This window comes from Rana temporaria, chromosome 1 (assembly GCF_905171775.1).
Source record: "Rana temporaria chromosome 1, aRanTem1.1, whole genome shotgun sequence".
In the NCBI taxonomy this organism is placed as follows: Eukaryota; Metazoa; Chordata; class Amphibia; order Anura; family Ranidae; genus Rana; species Rana temporaria.
This window is the reverse complement of record NC_053489.1, coordinates 349,896,001-349,918,388: the sequence shown is the minus strand read 5'-3', so window position 1 is coordinate 349,918,388 and position 22,388 is coordinate 349,896,001. Positions and strand designations below refer to the sequence as shown.

General features: G+C 45.5%; 1 protein-coding gene across 1 annotated transcript in view; it reads right to left on the bottom strand.

The window, feature by feature from the left end:
- Positions 1–5,462: 5,462 nt before the first annotated feature.
- Positions 5,463–22,388, bottom strand: part of SUGP1 (SURP and G-patch domain containing 1) — a 73,980-nt gene continuing 57,054 nt past the window's right edge. Inside the window, exons 11-14 of the mRNA XM_040320624.1 lie at positions 13,575–13,681; positions 11,486–11,631; positions 8,456–8,585; positions 5,463–5,717 (exon numbers count right to left, since the gene is read on the bottom strand). Coding sequence (XP_040176558.1) covers positions 5,691–5,717; positions 8,456–8,585; positions 11,486–11,631; positions 13,575–13,681 — 410 coding nt within the window. The 3' untranslated portion in view covers positions 5,463–5,690. The remainder of the gene's footprint in view (positions 5,718–8,455; positions 8,586–11,485; positions 11,632–13,574; positions 13,682–22,388) is intronic.

Genomic DNA, 22,388 nt, shown 5'->3' with positions numbered 1-22,388 from the left:
TAACTGGAGCGGGGGAAACGCATAAAGAAGTTTGAACTGATGCCAAGGGCAAACCAACGCATCGGTTCCGCAGGCCATCGGATCCCTTGAGCGGGACATGAACCTGTCTAGTTTCTTGTTGAGTCTCGATGCCATGATATCCACGTCCGGCACTCCCCATCTTTGGCAGAGTGCTTGAAAGACTAGTGGATGCAGAGACCATTCCCCCGGCCATAGAGTCTGGCGGCTTAAGAAGTCCGCCTGAAAGTTGTCCACTCCTGGAATGAATATTGCCGATATGCAGGGCACATGAGCCTCTGCCCATAGAAGAATCAAGCTCACCTCTCTCTGAGCGGCTTGACTCCTGGTTCCCCCTTGGTGATTTATGTGTGCCACGGCCGTGGCATTGTCTGATTGAATTCTCACCGGGAACCCCTGCAATTTTGACGTCCAAGCCCTGAGGGCTAGTCGAGCAGCTCTGAGCTCCAAGATGTTGATGGGCAACTGCTTCTCTGGCTTTGCCCAAGTACCTTGGCGAGTGCAACCATCCAAAATTGCTCCCCAGCCCGTCAGGCTGGCGTCTGTGGTCACTATCTTCCAAGCCACTGGGCTGAAAGACCTCCCCTTCAGTAGATTCTGAGGGTCTAACCACCAACACAGACTTTGTCGGACTCTTGATGAGAGCGGCAACGGGATATCCAAGGCCTGTGGCCTTCTGCTCCATGCTGACAGGATGGCTGCCTGTAGGATGCGAGTGTGGCTCTGGGCGTATGGTACCGCCTCGAATGTGGCCACCATCTTGCCTAGTAACCTCATACATAGGCGAATAGTCGGTTCTTTCTTGCTTAGAACCAGTAGGATTAATTCCTTGATGGCTTTTACCTTCCTCAGAGGTAGGAACACTCCTTGTTGTTCTGTGTCTAATCTCATGCCGAGATATTCCAACTGCTTTGTGGGCTGGAAAGCTGACTTTTCTCGATTTAGGACCCAGCCGAACCTCTCGAGGTATTGGACCGTGAGGGCCACTGCTCGCTCCAAGCCGGGAGACGAGTGATCTATGACTAGGAGGTCGTCCAGGTATGCTAGGATCGTGACCCCTTGGATCCTTAGTTTGGCTAGGATTGGAGCTAGGACCTTCGTGAACACCCGGGGGGCCGTAGCCAACCCGAAGGGAAGCGCCACGAATTGGAAGTGACGCGAAGCCACCATGAAGCGTAGATATCTTTGATGTGGCTGATAAATTGGAACATGAAGGTAGGCATCCTTTATGTCTATGGACGCCATGAAGTCGTCCTTCTGGAGTGTGGCAGCTGCTGACCGCACGGATTCCATCCGAAATGAGCGGATCTTTAGATATGCATTTACCATCTTTAGGTCCAAAATTGGCCTGACATCTCCATTGGATTTTGGGATGATGAATAGGTTGGAGTAGAAACCCAGCCCCTGTTCCAGGACTGGTACCTCTACTATTACTTCCTGGGAAAGTAGATGATCTAATGCCGATCTTAATGCGGCTCCCTTTTCCGGATCGTTTGGAATCCTCGACTTCTGGAAATGAGGAGGAGGAAACCTTAGGAAATCTAATTTGTAGCCTGTGGCCACGGAAGACCGTACCCACTCGTCGGGAATGCTGGCTTCCCAAATCTCTGAAAAGAGTCGCAGCCTTCCCCCCACCTTCGTGGGTGGGGGCGCCCCTTCATAAGGTTGGCTTGGGGGCTGGTTTTGCTGGTTTGCGAAACCACTGCCTTTTGCCTCTAACAGCCTGTCCTTGTGATCTGCTGTTGAAGCCGAAGTTTGCTTTTGCAGGAGGCCGTCGATACTGCTTGGCATTAGAGGGCCCCTGCCCAGGGGAATACTGTCGTTTAAACGCAGGTCCCTGAACCTTCTTCTTAGTTGGCAAGAGAGTACTCTTGCCGTTTGAAATGGTCTGAATGTATTTATCTAGGTCTTCTCCGAAGAGTCGTCCTCCATGGAAGGGGAACCCTACCAGGAGCTTCTTGCATGGGGGCTCAGCCTCCCAGCTTTTTAACCATAAGAGTCTTCTCATATGGATAAGGGATAACGATAAACGTGACGCTTGCTGGATAGAATCCTTGATTGCGTCTACCGTAAAACATATGGCCTTAGGGACATCCGAAAATTTTTCTGCCTGCTGGGCCGGAATAAGTTTAAGCATCTGCTTAAATTGATCCGATAATGCTTGAGCGACCCCAATCGCAGCCACAGCTGGCTGTACTACTGCCCCTGCAGTAGTGAAGGAGTTCTTAAGTAGTGCTTCCAAGCGCTTATCAACTGGATCCTTGAACACCTGTATGTTTTCTACAGGGCATGTTAACGATCTGTTAACACATGAGATGGCTGCGTCCACTGCAGGAGTAGCCCATCTTTTGGAAAAATTTTCTTCCATAGGATATAGGACAGAGAACCTTTTAGGTGGTAAGAAGATCTTATCTGGCTTGTTCCAATCTTGGAACAAAATTCCCTCTAATAGAGGATGGATCGGAAACACAGCATTGCTTTGAGGCGCCCTCAGTGAGCCCAAAGCTGAAACCGTCGATACCTGGAGATCTGGTACTGGCAAGTTGAATGTCCTATGGACCAAGTCCGACAATCCTTGAATCCACCAGCTCTCCCTCAGGGAGACTGCCCCAGACTCCTCTGTATCCGGGTCTTCGATCCCTGAACCTACTTGGTCCGTGTCCAAGAGGTCGTCCAATTCCCCTGAGGAAAGGACCTCCTCTTCTGAGGGTCCGCGCTCGGGCGACGGAGATCTATTCCGCTTACTGCCCCGCATAGCTGCGGATATCATTTTTCCCATGCTTTTCTGCATCTCTTTTAAAGAGGTGAGTAATACCTCCTCCGTGACCATCTTAGGGTTGGACTGACCCGCGTCAGCTCCAGCCCCAGATCCCGATGGCCCCAAGGCTCCCTGTAGGGAAAACAGCGGCATACCATGGTACAATACCGAGGTACACCTGCTACCTATTGGTATTTGGAACTATAAAAGTTAATTGTCCAAACACCTGTTTGGGGGATAAAAAAATGCTTCCTCTCCCCTAGATGACTTTTTTTTTTTTCGTTTTTGTTTCAAATCCAGGAAAGAAAAAACATTCTGTCCCCCTGAGTAGTATTGCAAAGAAAAACTATGAGATGGAAAAGAAACAGCCTATTTCTAGGCTTGACAAAACAGTCCTCTGAAGACTGCAATATCCTTTCTGGCCACTGTGTGTCCTCGGCGCCCCGTGCTGCCGCTCTGGTCTTTCTCCTCAGTTCCAAAGTATTGATGGAACAAACAAGGAAGGGCCGCCCCTTCCTTTAAGCCACTGACCCGCCCTTCCCCCCCAGCAACCTCAAACAGGAAATGCCCCTCCCGACAGGGGGAGGGGGGGGGGGGGGTTTTGGGTGGTAGCGACCTCTCTGTTCCAGCAAACTGCAGCCTGCAGCCTGGAACCATGAGGAGGTCAGCGTTTTGCCTGCTTGCAGGCTCTGAGGAGGAAGACTGAATGGAGCATCGCCTGGAGGCCTGCAGGTAAGCAAAGCTCTCTGACACACACATATATTTTTATATAACACAGGCCCCACTCAATGCTTTTCCAACACTACAAGGGAGGTCACATCTTATGGGGAATAATACATAGAGAGCCATCCTATCTTTATGATATGTGACTAGTTTGCCAGATGCAGTGCATAACTTTAGGCATGTCCCCTGTGACCCCCCAGAAAAAAACCTGCTAAGAACCAAGTTCCGCAAGTTTTCCCCTCACTTACCTGCTCCATGCCGCAGGACTTTGCCAAGCAAGAGGCCCAATCTTCCCCCATCTCCGTGGGGATGTCTAGACCTTCAGGCCCTGGGTTCCTATGAAGGATCCACTGTCCTGGGCCCATATAGCACCCTGGCAACAGAAAACTTTAGGTACCCAAAGGTTTCTAAGTTCTGGGCCCAGGGTCCAGCTCTCTAAAAAGAAAAGCATTATGGGCTATACCCCAAGGGTTTGGGGTCCGGTTACTGACCACTTTAGCGCTGAGGCTTTTTTGGACAGAACCGGTAGCTCACCTAATCCCAAGGATGCGGAGGCAAGCTAAACCATGACTAACACCTAAGACACTGGCGTAAAAACTGAGGTACTCCTCCTATGGGAGGGGGTTATATAGGGAGGGGCATTTCCTGTTTGAGATTGCCAGTGTCTACACCTGAAGGTACTCCATATAACCCATATAGTAATGAATGCCGCTCTGTGTCCCGTGATGTACGATAAAGAAATGATAATCTATCTCATCTGTAATCGATATTATAGAGTTTTGGGGCTGATGGTGTGTTGTCCTCCCACCACGACACACTTTGTTCCCATTGGGGTGTCTGGAGGAGTGGGATAATACCTCTTGCCCTAAAAATAACTCTTGGAACCTCTGCCAATGTTCATGAATATCTACTACCAGTTTTCTTATTTACATATGCATAGCAAAGATGATTGCACAACTATTCATTGTTGCCGCTTTCTGGTCTGGTCGTTGGACTATACATGAGCATCATCACACTGGAGGGATCATTTTGGTGTCCCCCACCTCCGACAAGATACCCTATAGTCCAGGGGTGCCCAACCAGTGGCCCGCGGAGCCCTCTGATGTGGCCTGCGACCTCCTGCTCTGGGATGGCATACTGATATTAAAGGTCAGTTTATTACTAAAATCACAGTGTATATATGGGCATATCTGTTCTGCAGTGGTTAATGGGCTGCTTTTGAAACGAATCCACAGATGCAGAGCAGTGCACCTGCTGATTACCTGCATTAAGCCATAGACTTCTGTTATTACCTGTGAGTTTGGTGAGAAACCTGCAGAATATAATAGAAGTCTATTGCAAAGTGCAGAAAAGCCAAAAGGTACACTGCGTTGCAGTCCGACCCAATTGGACCCTCCATTCACCTCTAAGGAGTGGCAGATTCAAACCAACTTGTGTCCTACCTCCAATCCGATCTGGCTGTGTCCGTGTCTGCTCTGCATATGCAGAGCGGACATGGACCTGCAATCCACTCGCTCTGCTGATTGTGGCCCGCGACCAGTTACCAAGTTGCTTAAGTGGTCCTCGCGCTTCAAAAGGTTGGGCACCCCTGCTATAGTCCTTTGTGCCTGAAACCATTATATAACGACAGCACTGTGCAACACAATACAGCCTCTGACTCTATGAATAACCTCATACTCGCTCTGTACGAAATTGTGAGATAATAAAGACAGATTTCTGGCAAAATTTCAAAATTGTTTTAATGTACACACAACTAAATATTTTTTTTTTCACATTTGCCTGGGAATCATTGGTCTGTCATTATTTTGCCAAGCAGCCACAATCACAGAATACTCTTCCAAGCATGCTTTGTCCTTCCTAATTATGTAAAAACATTGATAATTGTGATTCCAATCTCTAAATTCAGATTTTCCTAAACTGGAATATATTCCATGCTAATTCACAGGACAGAAGAGGCCAATTATTCAGGAGTTAAAAAGATGTTTATTAAATTCATGTTTTTCAAGGAAAGCGTCAACAGTGTGAGGGTAAACTGGGATACAGCTGTGTAGTCATCCAGGGTTCAGTTCCTGCTGGAATAGATCAAGTATTCCTGTACACAGTTTGACATATAGGTTCTAACAGCCCGCAAACAAGATGGACACAGTACACTTCAGACGTGGATGAGTTCAACATACGTTTCATGGGTCCATCAGTAGTAGGGACGTCTTGGGTTATTCTGAAAGTATGACAAACATAAGTAAACAAGGCCGACTTATGTACTATATTAAGAAAACACTGAATCTAACATTGTATTCTACCTTTTCATAACCCTGTTAAATACCCAAATACATTCTGCAAATAAGGGTACTTTGATTACAGATCTATTTTAGTACACAGTTCCTCCATGATCATGGTCTGATCTATTTGTTGGTGCCATATTTTGATTCTTACCCAACCATGTTAAAATTTAAAAATATCTGATAGTATACACATTCACTACTATTTGATTGTACAATCTCAATTACCAAGAACTTTGCAGTACAAAGGGACTACTAAAAAAAGTCCGACACATTTTGTAGCTGATCAGGTAGCGCCCCCCCTCGTTCCTCTGCCTATGTGGAGGGGGGGGGGGCGGGTGTCCCTTTCCTACAATCAGCTCACACACAGTGCAAGTGCAGTCTCCACTTTAATGTAAACCTTCCAGATTCTATTATTTCAGTCCCAGGCAATAGCATATTTAAAGCGGAGGTTCACCCGTATATATGACTTTTTCCCCTTAGATGGATGCTTGTTTTGTCTAGGGGAATCGGCTAGATGTTTTAAAATATGAGCCGTACTTACCGTTTACGAGATGCATCTTCTCCGTCGCTTCCGGGTATGGGCTGCGGGACTGGGCGTTCCTATGTTGATTGACAGTCTTCCGAGAGGCTTCCGACGGTCGCATCCATCGTGTCACGATATTCCGAAAGAAGCCGAACGTCGGTGCGCAGGCGCAGTATAGAGCCGCACCGACGTTCGGCTTCTTTCGGCTAATAGTGACGTGATGGATGCGACCGTCGGAAGACTGTCAATCAAGAAGGAACGCCCGCTCCCGAAGACCCATACCCGGAAGCGACGGAGAAGATGCATCTCGAAAACGGTAAGTACGGCTCATATTTTAAAACAACTAGCCGATTCCCCTAGACAAAACGAGCAGGAATCTAAGGGGAAAAGATCAAAAAATAAATAAATGGGTGAACTCCCGCTTTAAGAATCAAACATACTTCAGATAAATCATCATTGTAAAGGGTAAACTTAGATCCCCCTTTTTTCCACAATAGGGGAAGAAATTCATGTGTTGGCCACATACTCTCTCTCCTAGATGGGCAAAATTGTTACAATAAAGATAATCTATTGCCAAAAATAAATCGTTATTTCCACACTTTTCCTATCCCCATCACCTCTCTCCACCTTAAAACGTAAAATCCTGTATTCTAAAATACATATGGGGCTTTAGGGGATGCAGGTTGGCTCGCAAAACCTTTCAACTATCTGGAGGTCTGGAAGTCTCACAAGTTCTAAAATATTAAAGGGAGAACAACTGATCCAACTAACAAATTTATTCCACTACGTATAAACCTGACTGGATGAAACTTGAGGCGCAGAGCCTCCCACACCCAAAAGACCTTATGTGGTTATTGCCTAGAGCAATATTATGTCCCTCTCCTAATCATTACATGTATGGGATACTATCTGTAGATCATTTCCACTGCAGAGCCAAGCCAGCAACATCACCAACAGGCTTACTATGATGGGGCATTCATTGTCGGCTGTCCCTCCTCTACACTGAATCCAGTGCTGGGAGGCAATCATGTGACCGGAACGGAGTGCCCTCAGCATAGGTAAGTATAGACATCTTTCGTATCACATACCAGTTCGATGAGGCTTAGAATGGAGGTGGGAGCAGGTTTAAGTATAGTTAGGATTTGACTGGACTTCCACTTTAACCACTTCAGGTCTGCCCCAGAGATTGCACACAGGGGGAGCCCAGCGACTGGTACCGTGGACTCTACACCTGCCGATTGTTCAGTACACAGGCAGAACTGCGATCTGCCTATGTAAACAAGGCAGATAGCTGTTCTGTCAGTAGGGAAGGCATTGATCCTGTGTTTGTGCAAAGTAGGGAAATAGATCCATGCCTTCTCTTAGTAAAAGCACCTCCCCCAGTACACAAAATTACTAGCTAGGCACACAGTTAACCTTTTGATCGCCCCTGATGTTAACCCCTTCCCAGCCAGTGTCATTAGTACAGTGACAGCGTATATTTTTTTAGCACTGATCACTGTAATAATATCCCTGGTCCCCAAAAAGTGTGCAGTCCCGCTATAAGTCACTAATCGCCATTACTAGTAAAAAAAAATTGGCCTAAATACCGCGTTGCATGACCGTGTGCAATGGTCAGTTAAAGTAACGCAGCGCCATGTTGCTAAAAAATGGCCTGGTCAGGAATGGGGTAAATCTTCCATAGGTCAAGTGGTTAAAGGCCAAGTTCACTTTTTAGGAAAAAATTATAAAAATTTTCAAAAATCTGCTGAGTCACAATCAGTGGATCGGGGTGTAATGTCAAGCTCCTGCAAACACTGCCTACAGCTTTCTGCCCGTACCGCAGTATGGGCTCTCGTTAGAAAGCTGGAGGAAGTGTCAATGAACTAGGAGGGTGGTCATCAGCATCCTATTTAGTTCAATGAGAACTGCAAGCCATGTGCTTCTGCGGCAGAAATGACTTGTAGTACAGATCTTTGCCATTTAGAAAATGTGACAGCGGCTGCGGACAGAGAATACCCTGCCCACCGCTGTCACAATAAAAGACGTGAGCAAGACACAAGCTGGAACATGTTTCATGTCACATCCTAAATACAGGTGTAACATGTTCCAAAGGTGATCTTAGCCTTTAAATACGGTAACTTTTTAAAGTCACCCTGTACATTGACTTACCAGTGGATTAGGTCGGAAACGGTATGCAAGCATCATCCTTTTCCTAAAAGCTTCATATTCATCATCACTCCTTGATAATTCTGCTGGGCGATCTATGCCAAAACCAGCCCCATCAACTGCCGTAGATCCCCTGAAAACAAAGTGGAAACCAAATGCTTAACAATACCTAAGCAGTGTAGGATATATCCAAACCTGTTACTAAAGAGTGACTCCTCTTCAAGTTGTAGTACTGTACGTACAAGAGCCATTTTGTCTTTAAAATATAAATCCAGGTTGACAGAATGACAGCAACTCCCTTCTTCCCCATAGCCCAGTGGTCTCCAAACTGCGGCCCGGGGGCCAGATGTGGCCCTTTGCTTGCTTTTATATTGCCCTTGGGGCACTATTTCATCCACTGATATTTAACAGTGGTACATACTTCCTCCCCACACTGAAACCAATGAAGGGGCAAAATCTCTCCCAATGACGCCAACGATGGGGCACAATTCTACCCAACGATGGGGCACAATTCTACCCAACACCACCCAACGATGGGGCACAATTCTACCCACCACCACCCAACGATGGGGCACAATTCTACGCAACACCACCCAACGATGGGGCACAATTCTACCCACCACCACCCAACGATGGGGCACAATTATACCCAACGATGAGACACAATTCTACCCAACAACAACAACGATGGGACGCAATTCTTTCCACATATACCAAAGATGGGTCATTGTTTTTTTCCCCACTGACATCAGGACCTTTTCTACACCCAATGACCAAAGTCTGGCCCACCTCATGTCTGAAGGACCACAAACTGGCCCTTTGTTTCTAAAGTTTGGAGACCCCTGCCATAGCCTAAAGCTGTGGAAGAACTGCTTTAGATCTTTGACCATAAACCACCTCAAGGAAACCAGAAAGAGGAACATAGTGGTCATGTGACTACAAGTGAAACAATTAAAGAGAGACTTGTATATCAACATTTTACAACTACTTTAAAAACACAGTAATGCAAAAGACCCACAGTGACATAATAATAAGTTAATAAACGTTTATTAACCAAAAGCAATATCCGCTTTTTCTTTGTTCTCTAAATGTGTATCGGGAATATATTGTATGGATCATTAATTTTGGCAGTGATGCCCCCTGGTGGATAAGCTCGATAAAACACACACAAAAAAAATACAAATTGCAACAGGGATTTACTTTTCTTCATAATTCTGTGTACATTGCTAATGATTTCAAACTATGCTAAAGTTCCACAGGAAAGTGGAGGATCCAAAATCACTCAGCAGCAAATTTTTTATATATTTTTTGCAACATTTCAGATCCTCAGTGATGCCAGAAGAGAAGTGATGCCACTAGCAACTATGGGAAAGAGCCAGACGCTAGGGTACAAGGTAAGCAGCCTTTACCAACTTGTGTCTAGTAGGCTTATTTTTTATTATATCCTAGTAATATGGGGGAATGGCCAAGAAAAGACAAGTACATATGAACACTGAGGACTTGCTCAGGAGGCATCTTTTCTCTGGGTCAGATTCTTATTGTCCCTTCCATTTACAGATACATTTTAAAGCAAATCTTAAAATGAATCCGTGATTTGTCCATGCAGGGAAAAGCATCAGGTTCCTCTCTTGCAGCATATAACCTTCAGTTTATTCCACCACTGCTCCATTCAGTCACTACAAAAACTAAAGGAAAGCCCTGTGTAAGCTCCAAGTTCCTGGAGTTGCAGCATACACAAGGTTATAGACTTCCTTGTATAACAGCTCTGATTAGCTCAGCATAACATGGAAGCGAGTCATGTGCATCTCCATATGTGCAGTTCAGGACATTTCCTTTAATGGGGTTGTAAAGATACAATTTGTTTTCCCTAAATAGCTTCCCTTACCTCAGTGCAGTCCTCCTTCAAGCAGAGGTTCACCCTAAAACAATTATATACCATTCAGATCCAGCATACTTGCGTCAGCTACAGTATGCTGTTTTTTTTTCGCTGTACTTACAGTTTAATCGTTCATTTTCTTTGCAGACTCCCGCGGGGAATAGGCGTTCCTATGAAGAGGCCTAGGCGCGTCACGCATTCCGAAAATAGCTGAAAAAGGGCTCGGCTATATACGGTGCCTGCGCAGTCAGCTCCTAGTCTGTGCACAGGCGCCGTATAGCGGCGTGAAGAGCCGAGTCCTAGTCCGGCTATTTTCGGAACGCGTGACGCGCCATAGCCGCACGTCAATTAACTACGTCTCTTCATAGTAACGCTTATTCCCCGCGGGAGGAAGAAAAAAAACTGAACGATTAAACGGTAAGTACAGCGAAAAAAAAATAAAAAATCATCATACTGTAGCTGACGCTAGTATGCTGCATGTAATGGTACAGAACCTCCGCTTTCACTTACCTCATCCTTCGGTTTTGCTTTTAAATGTCCTTATTTCTTCTGAGAAATCCTCACTTCCTGTTCTTCTGTAACTACACACAGTAATGCAAGGCTTTCTCCCTGGTGTGGAGTGTCGTGCTCGCCCCCTCCCTTGGACTACAGGAGTTTCAGGACGCCCACTAACACAGCTCCTTTATCTGCAACGTAGAGAGCGTCCCGACTCTCCTGTAGTCCAAGGGAGGGGGTGAGCACGACACTCCACACCAGGGAGAAAGCCTTGCATTACTGTGTGGCGTTACAGACAGAAGAACAGGAAGTGAGGATTTCTCAGAAGAAATAAGGACATTGAAGGATGAGGTAAGTGAAGGAGGACTGCACCAAGGTAAAGGAAGCTATTTAGGAAAACATTTTTTTACCTTTACAACCCCTTTAAGCTCTTTGTGCTCAACAGCGTGGTGGGGGAGAAAATGAAGTCAGAGTAGGTGAAGCTCCCGTTTGCCTTAATGTGCATTGGAACCTACAAATCAATACTCCTTTAAGTTGCTTACTTATTGTTTGTACGATTCTTGATACCTTATTATTGACTGCATATTGTTAACCTGTTGTAATCCTGTATTGTTTTACACTATAAAACACAACATTTTGAAAAGAAAAAAAAAAAAAACTACTTGTTCACAGGATTCTTGATTCCTTGGCCATCAGAACCCAAGCCTTCTCCTTCCTTCCATCCCATCTTCATAAGCATTTGGTAGCCTATGTTCTCCACAGTAATTTTGAATTCCTTATATTCTGAATAGTCTGGCTCACGTCCCTCCTGCAGAAAAAAAAAGGGGGGGGGGAGATGCATTGCACCTCAATCATTAATTAATAGAAGTAAAAAGAAAAAAACAGCATATTTTATAAGGAAATAAAGACAAAAAATCAGCTTTTAGGAGGTTGATTCAATATTTTTAAGATTAAATGTTTTTGGAGATTGTCGTAACACAACCCTAAACTAAATACTTATTGCCTGTCTTAAGTTGAGCTGCTTTTCATCAAGGTTATTTACTATTTTCAGGAAGCAGTCTTGTCCCAGGAAACAGGATTAGCAAAGCAAAGTTAGGAACTCACAATTCACCATACATCTTACATTTATATACAGTTTGTAGAGCTGTCCTGCATTATTGATATCTATCTGTCCTACAAATATGAGATCTACAAAAGGAAGCAGTAACAGTAAGAAGTAAAAACTCTATATACTCTACTAGAAAGTTTTTACAAAAAAAAAAAAAAAAAAACACACCAACATGTACAGTTACCATTTAAAAAAAAAAAAAAAAAAAAGTGGGGGACTTCAGCAAGCAGTGTTTTTTTAAATGATAAAACCTCCAGGATGCTGGGGTATGTGCCCTGATATAAATCACACCTTACCTGGCTTCCCTCTCCCATGGTGACCTTCTCTGGACTCACTCCCCTAGAACCAGTGGACAGAAGGGAGGCGGAGTGGGAATCCTTCTAGCCCCACACAGCACCTATGCGGTACTTCACCCACCTCCCTCCTCTTTCGAAGCACACTGTATTCATCGGTTTTCTCCTGTTTCTCTAAGAATTGTCGTCATTTACCAGCCCTCTGGACCTGTATTAACCTTCCTTGATGGTTTCTCTGCCTGGCTACCCTACTTCCTCTCTTCTGAAATCCCCACAATCAATCAATCAATCATTCTCGGTGACTTCAACATCCCTGTTAATGCCAATACTCCTGCTACTTCTAAAAGTCTCAGTCTAACCTCCTCTTTTGACCTGAAGCAATGGATACAGGCTCCTACCCATTCTGATGGCAACATCCTTGACCTTGTTTCTATGCACTCCAAGCAACCTCTCCAACAATCCCATTCCACCCTCTGACCACCACCTTATTCGTTTTGCTCTCTCCCCGTCTTCCACCTCCTCTCTCTCCAACTGCCTAACAGTTACTCGTAGAAACCTTAGCCACCTCAACCCTTCTCTTCTCCTGACCATCTCTATGACAAAATCTCACCCCTGTCCTGCCCCAACCTAGCCATTACTGTCTACAACCGCCATCATCCTCCCTATACAAGCTTAACCCCTCTCACAAAAACACACACCCCCCCCCACAATTGGGCCCCGAGCCCTACAACCTTGGCAAACAGAAGTCTTGGGGGCGGCTTATATTTAAATTAAGCGCGCCCCCGTGCCGAACGAATTGCGCATGCGCCGGCCTTAAACGTAGGCCACTGCGAATGCTCCGTAGTACACCGCACATACATTGGTTGCGACGTGAACGTAATTAACGCACAGCCCTATTCGCGACGAGTTACGTAAACAACGTAAAAACCCGACGCTGTCCCGACAGCCATGCTAGTCTCCTATAAAAAAAACTAAGAGGTTACTAAACTTACAAAAATTCTCGTACAACAGAATACAACTTTGGAAGTGATGCAATATGTTGTATTGTAAGGTTTACGAGCACACGTGATCTTGGTTTTCTGATGTTTTTCAGACAAAGACTGTGCTGATTAAATGAAAAATCGATCGATCTGGTATTGTACGGAAAAAAAAAATTGAGTTTGTCCCTCTGGATAATTTCCTATGAACTGTCGCGATTGGCTCTCGAAAGCTGTGTAACCAACGATCAGGTCATTGTCCTATCACTTTGAAAGTAGTATTTTTTGTCCGGGTTTCTCATTGGGTGTACTAATCCTTACAGCACTTTATATTCAGGATAAAAATGACATTTTCTAGAGATGAACACATTACTTTTAGTGCTTTGAAGGTTTCCATGAACTTGTCCAGCTCATCCGGTGGCAAGAAATCTCCAATGAAATGTTTCCCTCGTCCCATTTCAGTAAGTTGTTCTGCCCATTCTGATAGAGGGGAAAGAAAAAACATGTAAACATACAGTATGGGAGAGGGAGAGAGGGAGAGGGAGAGAGAACAAATCTGTATGTTTAGTCTTTAGTATGCTTTATTGTAAAGAGCTGTTCCAATAACACAGCCATAAAAAGTGTAAAACAAAAAGAAAAAAAAAAAAGAAGAAGAAGGGCAGGTCAGAAGTGTCACATTATTTATACATTTACATGTAGCTTAAAGTGTATGTAAACCCTCACATATACCCAGTGAAGTGAACAGCCTCAGATGATACACAAAGATAATAAAAATCTCCCTACGTAGGTTTTACATGTATATCTGCTGTCTTCATCTGTATATATCCTTTAGAAAGTGCTCTTCCTGTTAAAAAGTTTTTCTCCTCCTGGTCACCACTGGGAGTGGATTATTGGCATACAGCCAAGACAGCTGATTGGAGGAAAGGCACACACCCTCTCTCTCCTCATAGGCAAAAGGAATGTGCAGGGCTCTGCTAATAGGCGGCAAGCTGACTGCTTATTTATAGCAACCTCCCCAGAAAAAAACAAAAAACAGCTGCACTCCAAGATGATGAATACGGGCCCTTTATTGATCCATCCAAGTTACACACACCACAGAAAAGACGTCAATCAAGGCAGACATGTTTCACACAGTATCATGTGCTTAATCATCAGGCAATGATTAAGCACATGATACTGTGTGAAACATGTCTACCTTGATTGTAATTTTTCCTGTGGCGTGTCACTTGGATGGATCAATAAAGGACTCCTACTCATCATTTGTTCGGCGGGTGAACGAGCCACGGCTAGCACCCTCGAGGAGTCCTTCAATTCACTATGCTTACCTATTTATCTGGATTCAGCCACCTGAGCGGTGTTTGTTTCTTCCTATTAACCTCCCCCGACACACACTTCTATCTCCCATCTCGGAGAACACGTGACAAGTTATCAGGCTGATAACAGAGCTATAGAGCAAGAGACAGCTATGGAACATAGTGCTATGGAGAGTGATAAGAAAATACTGCAGATACATGTGCCCAGGTCAAATTTCATGAATCAGGTTTGCATCCACTTTAACTGTTGTATCCACAAAATGTCATCATCAGGAACTAACTGACCATCATGGGCAACCTATAGTCTTTCCCCCATATGCTTCGTTAGGAACTGCCAAAACATTGTTAGACTTGAATTCCTTCAAGCGTAGGAGGAGAAAGTATTACCATACTTTTTTGTAAAGAGATCTACTTTATGTGTACACCGGTGACTGCTCTACTATGCAAAGTAATTTTCAAAAATGAAAGGACAACAGTACAAAGCAATTCCATGAGAAAGTTGTTATTAATGCAAAATAAATCACATGTCACGCTTAAAATGGGCTACAATTTGAATTTAATGCTTTCTCTGCTCTGATGACAAAATGGTAAGTGACAGGAGAACGGTCCTTGGACATAGGACAGTATATCTGTGTGTATGACTGTGTGTCCCTAGCATGTCGAGATCCTACGGCGTAAAATGACCGCACCAGCCAAGCAGACACTGGCTGGAAAAAGCGCCCAGAGGCGATTCAGTTCGCATGTGTAGCGCTATACAAGTCATTCATTCATTCACACAAGTCCTGCCTGGCACTGTGTTTTCTCACTGCTGCTTAACAGAACAAGAGAAAGGAATGAACAGATATCCTTGGCTTAAAGAATATGTTAACCCAACATTTCATATTCCATGTGCTTGCTGTACCATGTACTTGTAGGACAAAGCATCCCGTTATCTTTGTATTGCTTCCTTTGTGCAAAAAAATAAATATATTATGGTGGCTTGTCTCTGTGCCGTTTGGCATATTGTAAGTGGGATACTTTGTGGCATTTGCGTAGTAATGGCTTTCTTCTGGTGACTCGACCATGCAGCCCATCTTTCAAGTGCCTCCTTATTGTGCATCTTGAAACAGCCACACCACATGTTTTCAGAGTCCTGTATTTCATCTGAAGTTATTTGTGGGTTTTCTTTGCATCTAGAACAATTTTGCTGGCAGTTGAGGCTGAAATTTTAGTTGGTCTACCTGACCTTGGTTTGGTTTCAACAGAACCCCTCATTTTCCACTTCTTGATTAGAGTTTGAACACTGCTGATTGGCATTCTCAATTACTTGGATATCTTTTTATATCCAGTTCCTGTTTTATACAGTTCAACTACATTTTCCTGCAGATCCTTAGACAAATCTTTTGCTTTCCCCATGACTCAGAATCCAGAAACATCAGTGCAGCATTGGATGAAAGATGCAAGGGTCTGTCGGGAGTCTAGAAACGAATTTACCTTTTTTTTAAACATACACTAATTACAGCAAACAGATCACAGGTAAGGATGGGTACCTTTAATAGCCATTCAAACCCCCTTTGTGTCAACTTGTGTGCATGTCATCAGGCCAAAATCACCAGGGTATGTAAACTTTTCATCAGGGTCATTTGGGTAGTTTCGGTTGTCATTATGATTTAAAAAGAGTAAACACAGTAGATTGATAATAAATGGCTTCAGCCAAACACTAATCATGAGTGAAAGAAATGTTTTATTTTCATCATTCATATTCTCTGAAAAATGGGCGAGATCATTGGCTGCTCGGCGAACAGCCAATAGGGGCGGGCGTGCACGTGCGCCCCTCGCTCGACCCTGACGCCGACGTGCGTGCCCGGCGGACGCGATCACCGCCGGGCACCCGCGATCGCTCGTTACACACACGGGAGCTGTGTGTGTAAACGCACAGCTCCACGTCCTGTCGGGGGGGGGGAATTACCCATCGTCTGTTCATACAATGTAAGAACAGCGATTTGTCATTTCCCCCCATGTCAGTCCACCCCACCCTTGAGTTAGAACACACCCAGGGAACAGGATTAACCCCTTCCTCGCCCCTAGTGTTAACCCCTTCACTGCCAGTGGCATTTTTATAGTATTCCAATGCATTTTTTATAGCACTGATCGCTATAAAAATGCCAATGGTCCCAAAAATGTGTCAAAAGTTTCCACCATAATGTCGCAGTACCGATAAAAATCGCTGATCGCCGCTATTACTAGTAAAAAAAAAAAAAAAATATATTAAGAAAAATGCCATAAAACTATCCCTATTTTGTAAACGCTATAACTTTTGCGCAAACCAATCAATAAACACTTATTGCGATTTTTTTTTTTTAACTAAAAATATGTAGACGAATACGTATCGGCCTAAACGGAGGAAAAAAATGTTTTATATATATATATATATATATATATATATATATATATATATATATATTTTTTTTTTGGGGGGGGATATTTATTACAGCAAAAAAAGAAAAAATTTTTACAAAATTTGCCCACTCTTTGCAAAAACACTCCAAATCTGTCAGATTACGAGGGCATCTCCTGTGCACAGCCCTCTTCAGATCACCCCACAGATTTTCAATGGGATTTAGGTTTGGGCTCTGGCTGGGCCATTCCAAAAAAAGAGATTTTTAATACAGCTTACCTGTAAAATCTTTTTCTTGGAGTACATCACGGGACACAGAGCGGCATTCATTACTATATGGGTTATATGGAGTACCTTCAGGTGTAGACACTGGCAATCTCAAACAGGAAATGCCCCTCCCTATATAACCCCCTCCCATAGGAGGAGTACCTCAGTTTTGTAGCAAGCAGTATGCCTCCCAAAATGGTCCTCAAAAAAGAGGGGTGGGAGCTCTGTGTCCCGTGATGTACTCCAAGAAAAAGATTTTACAGGTAAGCTGTATTAAAAATCTCTTTTTCTTTATCGTACATCACGGGACACAGAGCGGCATTCATTACTATATGGGATGTCCCAAAGCAATGCTTACAATGAGGGGAGGGAGAACATCTCCAAGACAAAAGGATTTAATTTAGAGATATACTCAAATCATAATAAATCCAACTTAGTTGAGAAAAATAATTTTTAAATTTTAAATTTAACTCAAAAAAGAGGAGCCCCCGGAATCCGAGGGTCTCAAACTGCAGCCTGCAGCACTGCCTGCCCGAAGGCAGTATCAGTAATCCTTCTTACGTCCAACTTGTAGAATTTTGTAAACGTGTGGACAGAAGACCAGGTTGCCGCCTTGCAAACTTGAGCCATAGAGATCTGGTGGTGTGCTGCCCAGGAGGCGCCCATGGCTCTAGTAGAATGAGCCTTTAATGATACTGGAGGAGGCAACCCTTTCAAGCCGTAGGCCTGAGTGATTAATTGCTTAATCCACCTAGAAATGGTGGACTTTGCAGCTGCCTGCCCCTTCTTGGGCCCATCCGGTAGAATGAACAGCACATCTGTCTTCCGGATCTTCTTTGTAGCTTTAAGATAGGCCTTCATGGCCCTGACAATATCCAAGGTATGCAGCAACCCTTCCTTTCTGGAAGTAGGTTTAGGGAAGAAGGATGGTAATACCAAATCCTGGTTCAAATGAAAACTGGATATGACCTTCGGTAGGAAGGAAGGATGAGGGCGGAGAACGACCCTGTCCTTATGAAAAACAAGATATGGTTCCTTACAGGATAAGGCCGCCAGCTCCGAAACTCTTCTTGCGGAAACTATGGCAACCAAAAATACTAACTTCCTTGTCAGTAGAACCAAAGGAATATCAGCCAACGGCTCAAACGGTTGTTTCTGTAAACTTGACAGAACAAGATTTAAATCCCACGGACAAAGCGGGGATTTAACTGGAGGTCTAATACGTAAGACCCCTTGAAGGAAGGTCTTAACCAGCGAGTGGGTGGCCAGCGGCCGCTGAAACCACACTGACAGAGCAGAAATCTGTCCTTTGATTGTGCTTAATGCCAATCCTTTATCCACTCCTAGCTGGAGAAAACTTAATACTCTATCGATGGTAAATTTGCGAGAAAGCCATCGCTTGGACTCACACCAGCCTACATAGGCCTTCCAGACCCTGTAATAAATCACCCTAGAGACCGGTTTCCTGGCTCTGATTAGGGTAGAGATTACTTTCTGAGACAGACCTCTACCCCTGAGAATCAGGGATTCAGCTTCCAGGCCGTCAAATTTAGATGCCGTAAGGCAGGGTGGAGGATCGGACCTTGCGATAGCAGGTCTGGCCGTAGAGGAAGAGTCCAAGGGTCTCCCACTACCATCCTTAAGATTAGTGAGTACCATGCCCTTCTGGGCCATGCTGGAGCTACCAGGATGACTGGTATGTGCTCCACCCGGATCCTGCGCAGCAGGCGGGGTAGTAACTGGAGCGGGGGAAACGCATAAAGAAGTTTGAACTGATGCCAAGGGCAAACCAACGCATCGGTTCCGCAGGCCATCGGATCCCTTGAGCGGGATATGAACCTGTCTAGTTTCTTGTTGAGTCTCGATGCCCTGATATCCACGTCCGGCACTCCCCATCTTTGGCAGAGTGCTTGAAAGACTTGTGGATGCAGAGACCATTCCCCCGGCCATAGAGTCTGGCGGCTTAAGAAGTCCGCCTGAAAGTTGTCCACTCCTGGAATGAATATTGCCGATATGCAGGGCACATGAGCCTCTGCCCATAGGAGAATCAAGCTCACCTCTCTCTGAGCGGCTTGACTCCTGGTTCCCCCTTGGTGATTTATGTATGCCACGGCCGTGGCATTGTCTGATTGAATTCTCACCGGGAACCCCTGCAATTTTGACGTCCAAGCCCTGAGGGCTAGTCGAGCAGCTCTGAGCTCCAAGATGTTGATGGGCAACTGCTTCTCTGGCTTTGCCCAAGTACCTTGGCGAGTGCAACCATCCAAAATTGCTCCCCAGCCCGTCAGGCTGGCGTCTGTGGTCACTATCTTCCAAGCCACTGGGCTGAAAGACTTCCCTTTCAGTAGATTCTGAGGGTCTAACCACCAACACAGACTTTGTCGGACTCTTGATGAGAGCGGCAACGGGATATCCAAGGCCTGTGGCCTTCTGCTCCATGCTGACAGGATGGCTGCCTGTAGGATGCGAGTGTGGCTCTGGGCGTATGGTACCGCCTCGAATGTGGCCACCATCTTGCCTAGTAACCTCATACATAGGCGAATAGTCGGTTCTTTCTTGCTTAGAACCAGTAGGATTAATTCCTTGATGGCTTTTACCTTCCTCAGAGGTAGGAACACTCCTTGTTGTTCTGTGTCTAATCTCATGCCGAGATATTCCAACTGCCTTGTGGGCTGGAAAGCTGACTTTTCTCGATTTAGGACCCAGCCGAACCTCTCGAGGTATTGGACCGTGAGGGCCACTGCTCGCTCCAAGCCGGGAGACGAGTGGTCTATGACTAGGAGGTCGTCCAGGTATGCTAGGATCGTGACCCCTTGGATCCTTAGCTTGGCTAGGATCGGAGCTAGGACCTTCGTGAACACCCGGGGGGCCGTAGCCAACCCGAAGGGAAGCGCCACGAATTGGAAGTGACGCGAAGCCACCATGAAGCGTAGATATCTTTGATGTGGCTGATAAATTGGAACATGAAGGTAGGCATCCTTTATGTCTATGGACGCCATGAAGTCGTCCTTCTGGAGTGTGGCAGCTGCTGACCGCACGGATTCCATCCGAAATGAGCGGATCTTTAGATATGCATTTACCATCTTTAGGTCCAAAATTGGCCTGACATCTCCATTGGGGATGATGAATAGGTTGGAGTAGAAACCCAGCCCCTGTTCCAGGCTGGCCGGAATCCGAGGCGGATCGTTTGGAATCCTCGACTCCTGGAAATGAGGAGGAGGAAACCTTAGGAAATCTAATTTGTAGCCTGTGGCCACGGAAGACCGTACCCACTCGTCGGGAATGCTGGCTTCCCAAATCTCTGAAAAGAGTCGCAGCCTTCCCCCCACCTTCGTGGGTGGGGGCGCCCCTTCATAAGGTTGGCTTGGGGGCTGGTTTTGCTGGTTTGCGAAACCACTGCCTTTTGCCTCTAACAGCCTGTCCTTGTGATTTGCTGTTGAAGCCGAAGTTTGCTTTTGCAGGAGGCCGTCGATACTGCTTGGCATTAGAGGGCCCCTGCCCAGGGGAATACTGTCGTTTAAACGCAGGCCCCTGAACCTTCTTCTTAGTTGGCAAGAGAGTACTCTTGCCGTTTGAAATGGTCTGAATGTATTTATCTAGGTCTTCTCCGAAGAGTCGTCCTCCATGGAAGGGGAACCCTACCAGGAGCTTCTTGCATGGGGGCTCAGCCTCCCAGCTTTTTAACCATAAGAGTCTTCTCATATGGATAAGGGATAACGATAAACGTGACGCTTGCTGGATAGAATCCTTGATTGCGTCTACCGTAAAACATATGGCCTTAGGGACATCCGAAAATTCTTCTGCCTGCTGGGCAGGAATAAGTTTAAGCATCTGCTTAAATTGATCCGATAATGCTTGAGCGACCCCAATCGCAGCCACAGCTGGCTGTACTACTGCCCCTGCAGTAGTGAAGGAGTTCTTAAGTAGTGCTTCCAAGCGCTTATCAACTGGATCCTTGAACACCTGTATGTTTTCTACAGGGCATGTTAACGATTTGTTAACACATGAGATGGCTGCGTCCACTGCAGGAGTAGCCCATCTTTTGGAAAATTTTTCTTCCATAGGATATAGGACAGAGAACTTCTTAGGTGGTAAGAAGATCTTATCTGGCTTGTTCCAATCTTGGAACAAAACTCCCTCTAATAGAGGATGGATCGGAAACACAGCATTGCTTTGAGGCGCCCTCAGTGAACCCAAAGCTGAAACCGTCGATACCTGGAGATCTGGTACTGGCAAGTTGAATGCCCTATGGACCAAGTCCGACAATCCTTGAATCCACCAGCTCTCCCTCAGGGAGACTGCCCCAGACTCCTCTGTATCCGGATCTTCGATCCCTGAACCTACTTGGTCCTTGTCCAAGAGGTCGTCCAATTCCCCTGAGGAAAGGACCTCCTCTTCTGAGGGTCCGCGCTCGGGCGACGGAGATCTATTCCGCTTACTGCCCCGCATAGCTGCGGCTATCATTTTACCCATGCTTTTCTGCATCTCTTTTAAAGAGGTGAGTAATACCTCCTCCGTGACCATCTTAGGGTTGGACTGACCCGCGTCAGCTCCAGCCCCAGATCCCGATGGCCCCAAGGCTCCCTGTGGGGAAAGCAGCGGCATAGCATTGTCCGAGACCTCAGACTCTCTGGGGGAATCCCCACCTCTTGTACCCTTGTTTTTTGATGCCATGGTACAATACCGAGGTACACCTGCTACTTATTGGTACCTGGGACTTATAAATAGTTAAATGCCCAAACACCTGTTTGGGGGATAAAAAATGCTTCCTCTCCCCTAGATGACACTTCTCTTTTTTTTTTTCTTTTTTTTTTCAAAAAAAAATCTTTTTTTTTTTTTTTTTTTCAAATCTAGGAAAGAAAAAAACATTCTGTCCCCCTGAGTAGTATTGCAAGAAAAACTATGAGATGGAAAAGAAACAGCCTATTCCTAGGCTTGAAAACAGTCTTTCTGAAGACTGCAATATTCTTTCTGGCCACTGTGTGTCCTCGGCGCCCCGTGCTTGCCGTTCTGGTCTTTCCTCCTCAGTTCCAAAGTATTGAATGAGCTATATGGAACAAACAAGGAAGGGCCGCCCCTTCCTTAAGCCACTGACCCGCCCTTCCCCCCCAGCAATCTCAAACAGGAAATGCCCCTCCCGACAGGGGGGGGGTGGGGTTGGGAGGAAGGGACCTCTCTGCTCCAGCAAACTGCAGCCATGAGGAGGTCAGCGTTTTGCCTGCTTTGCAGG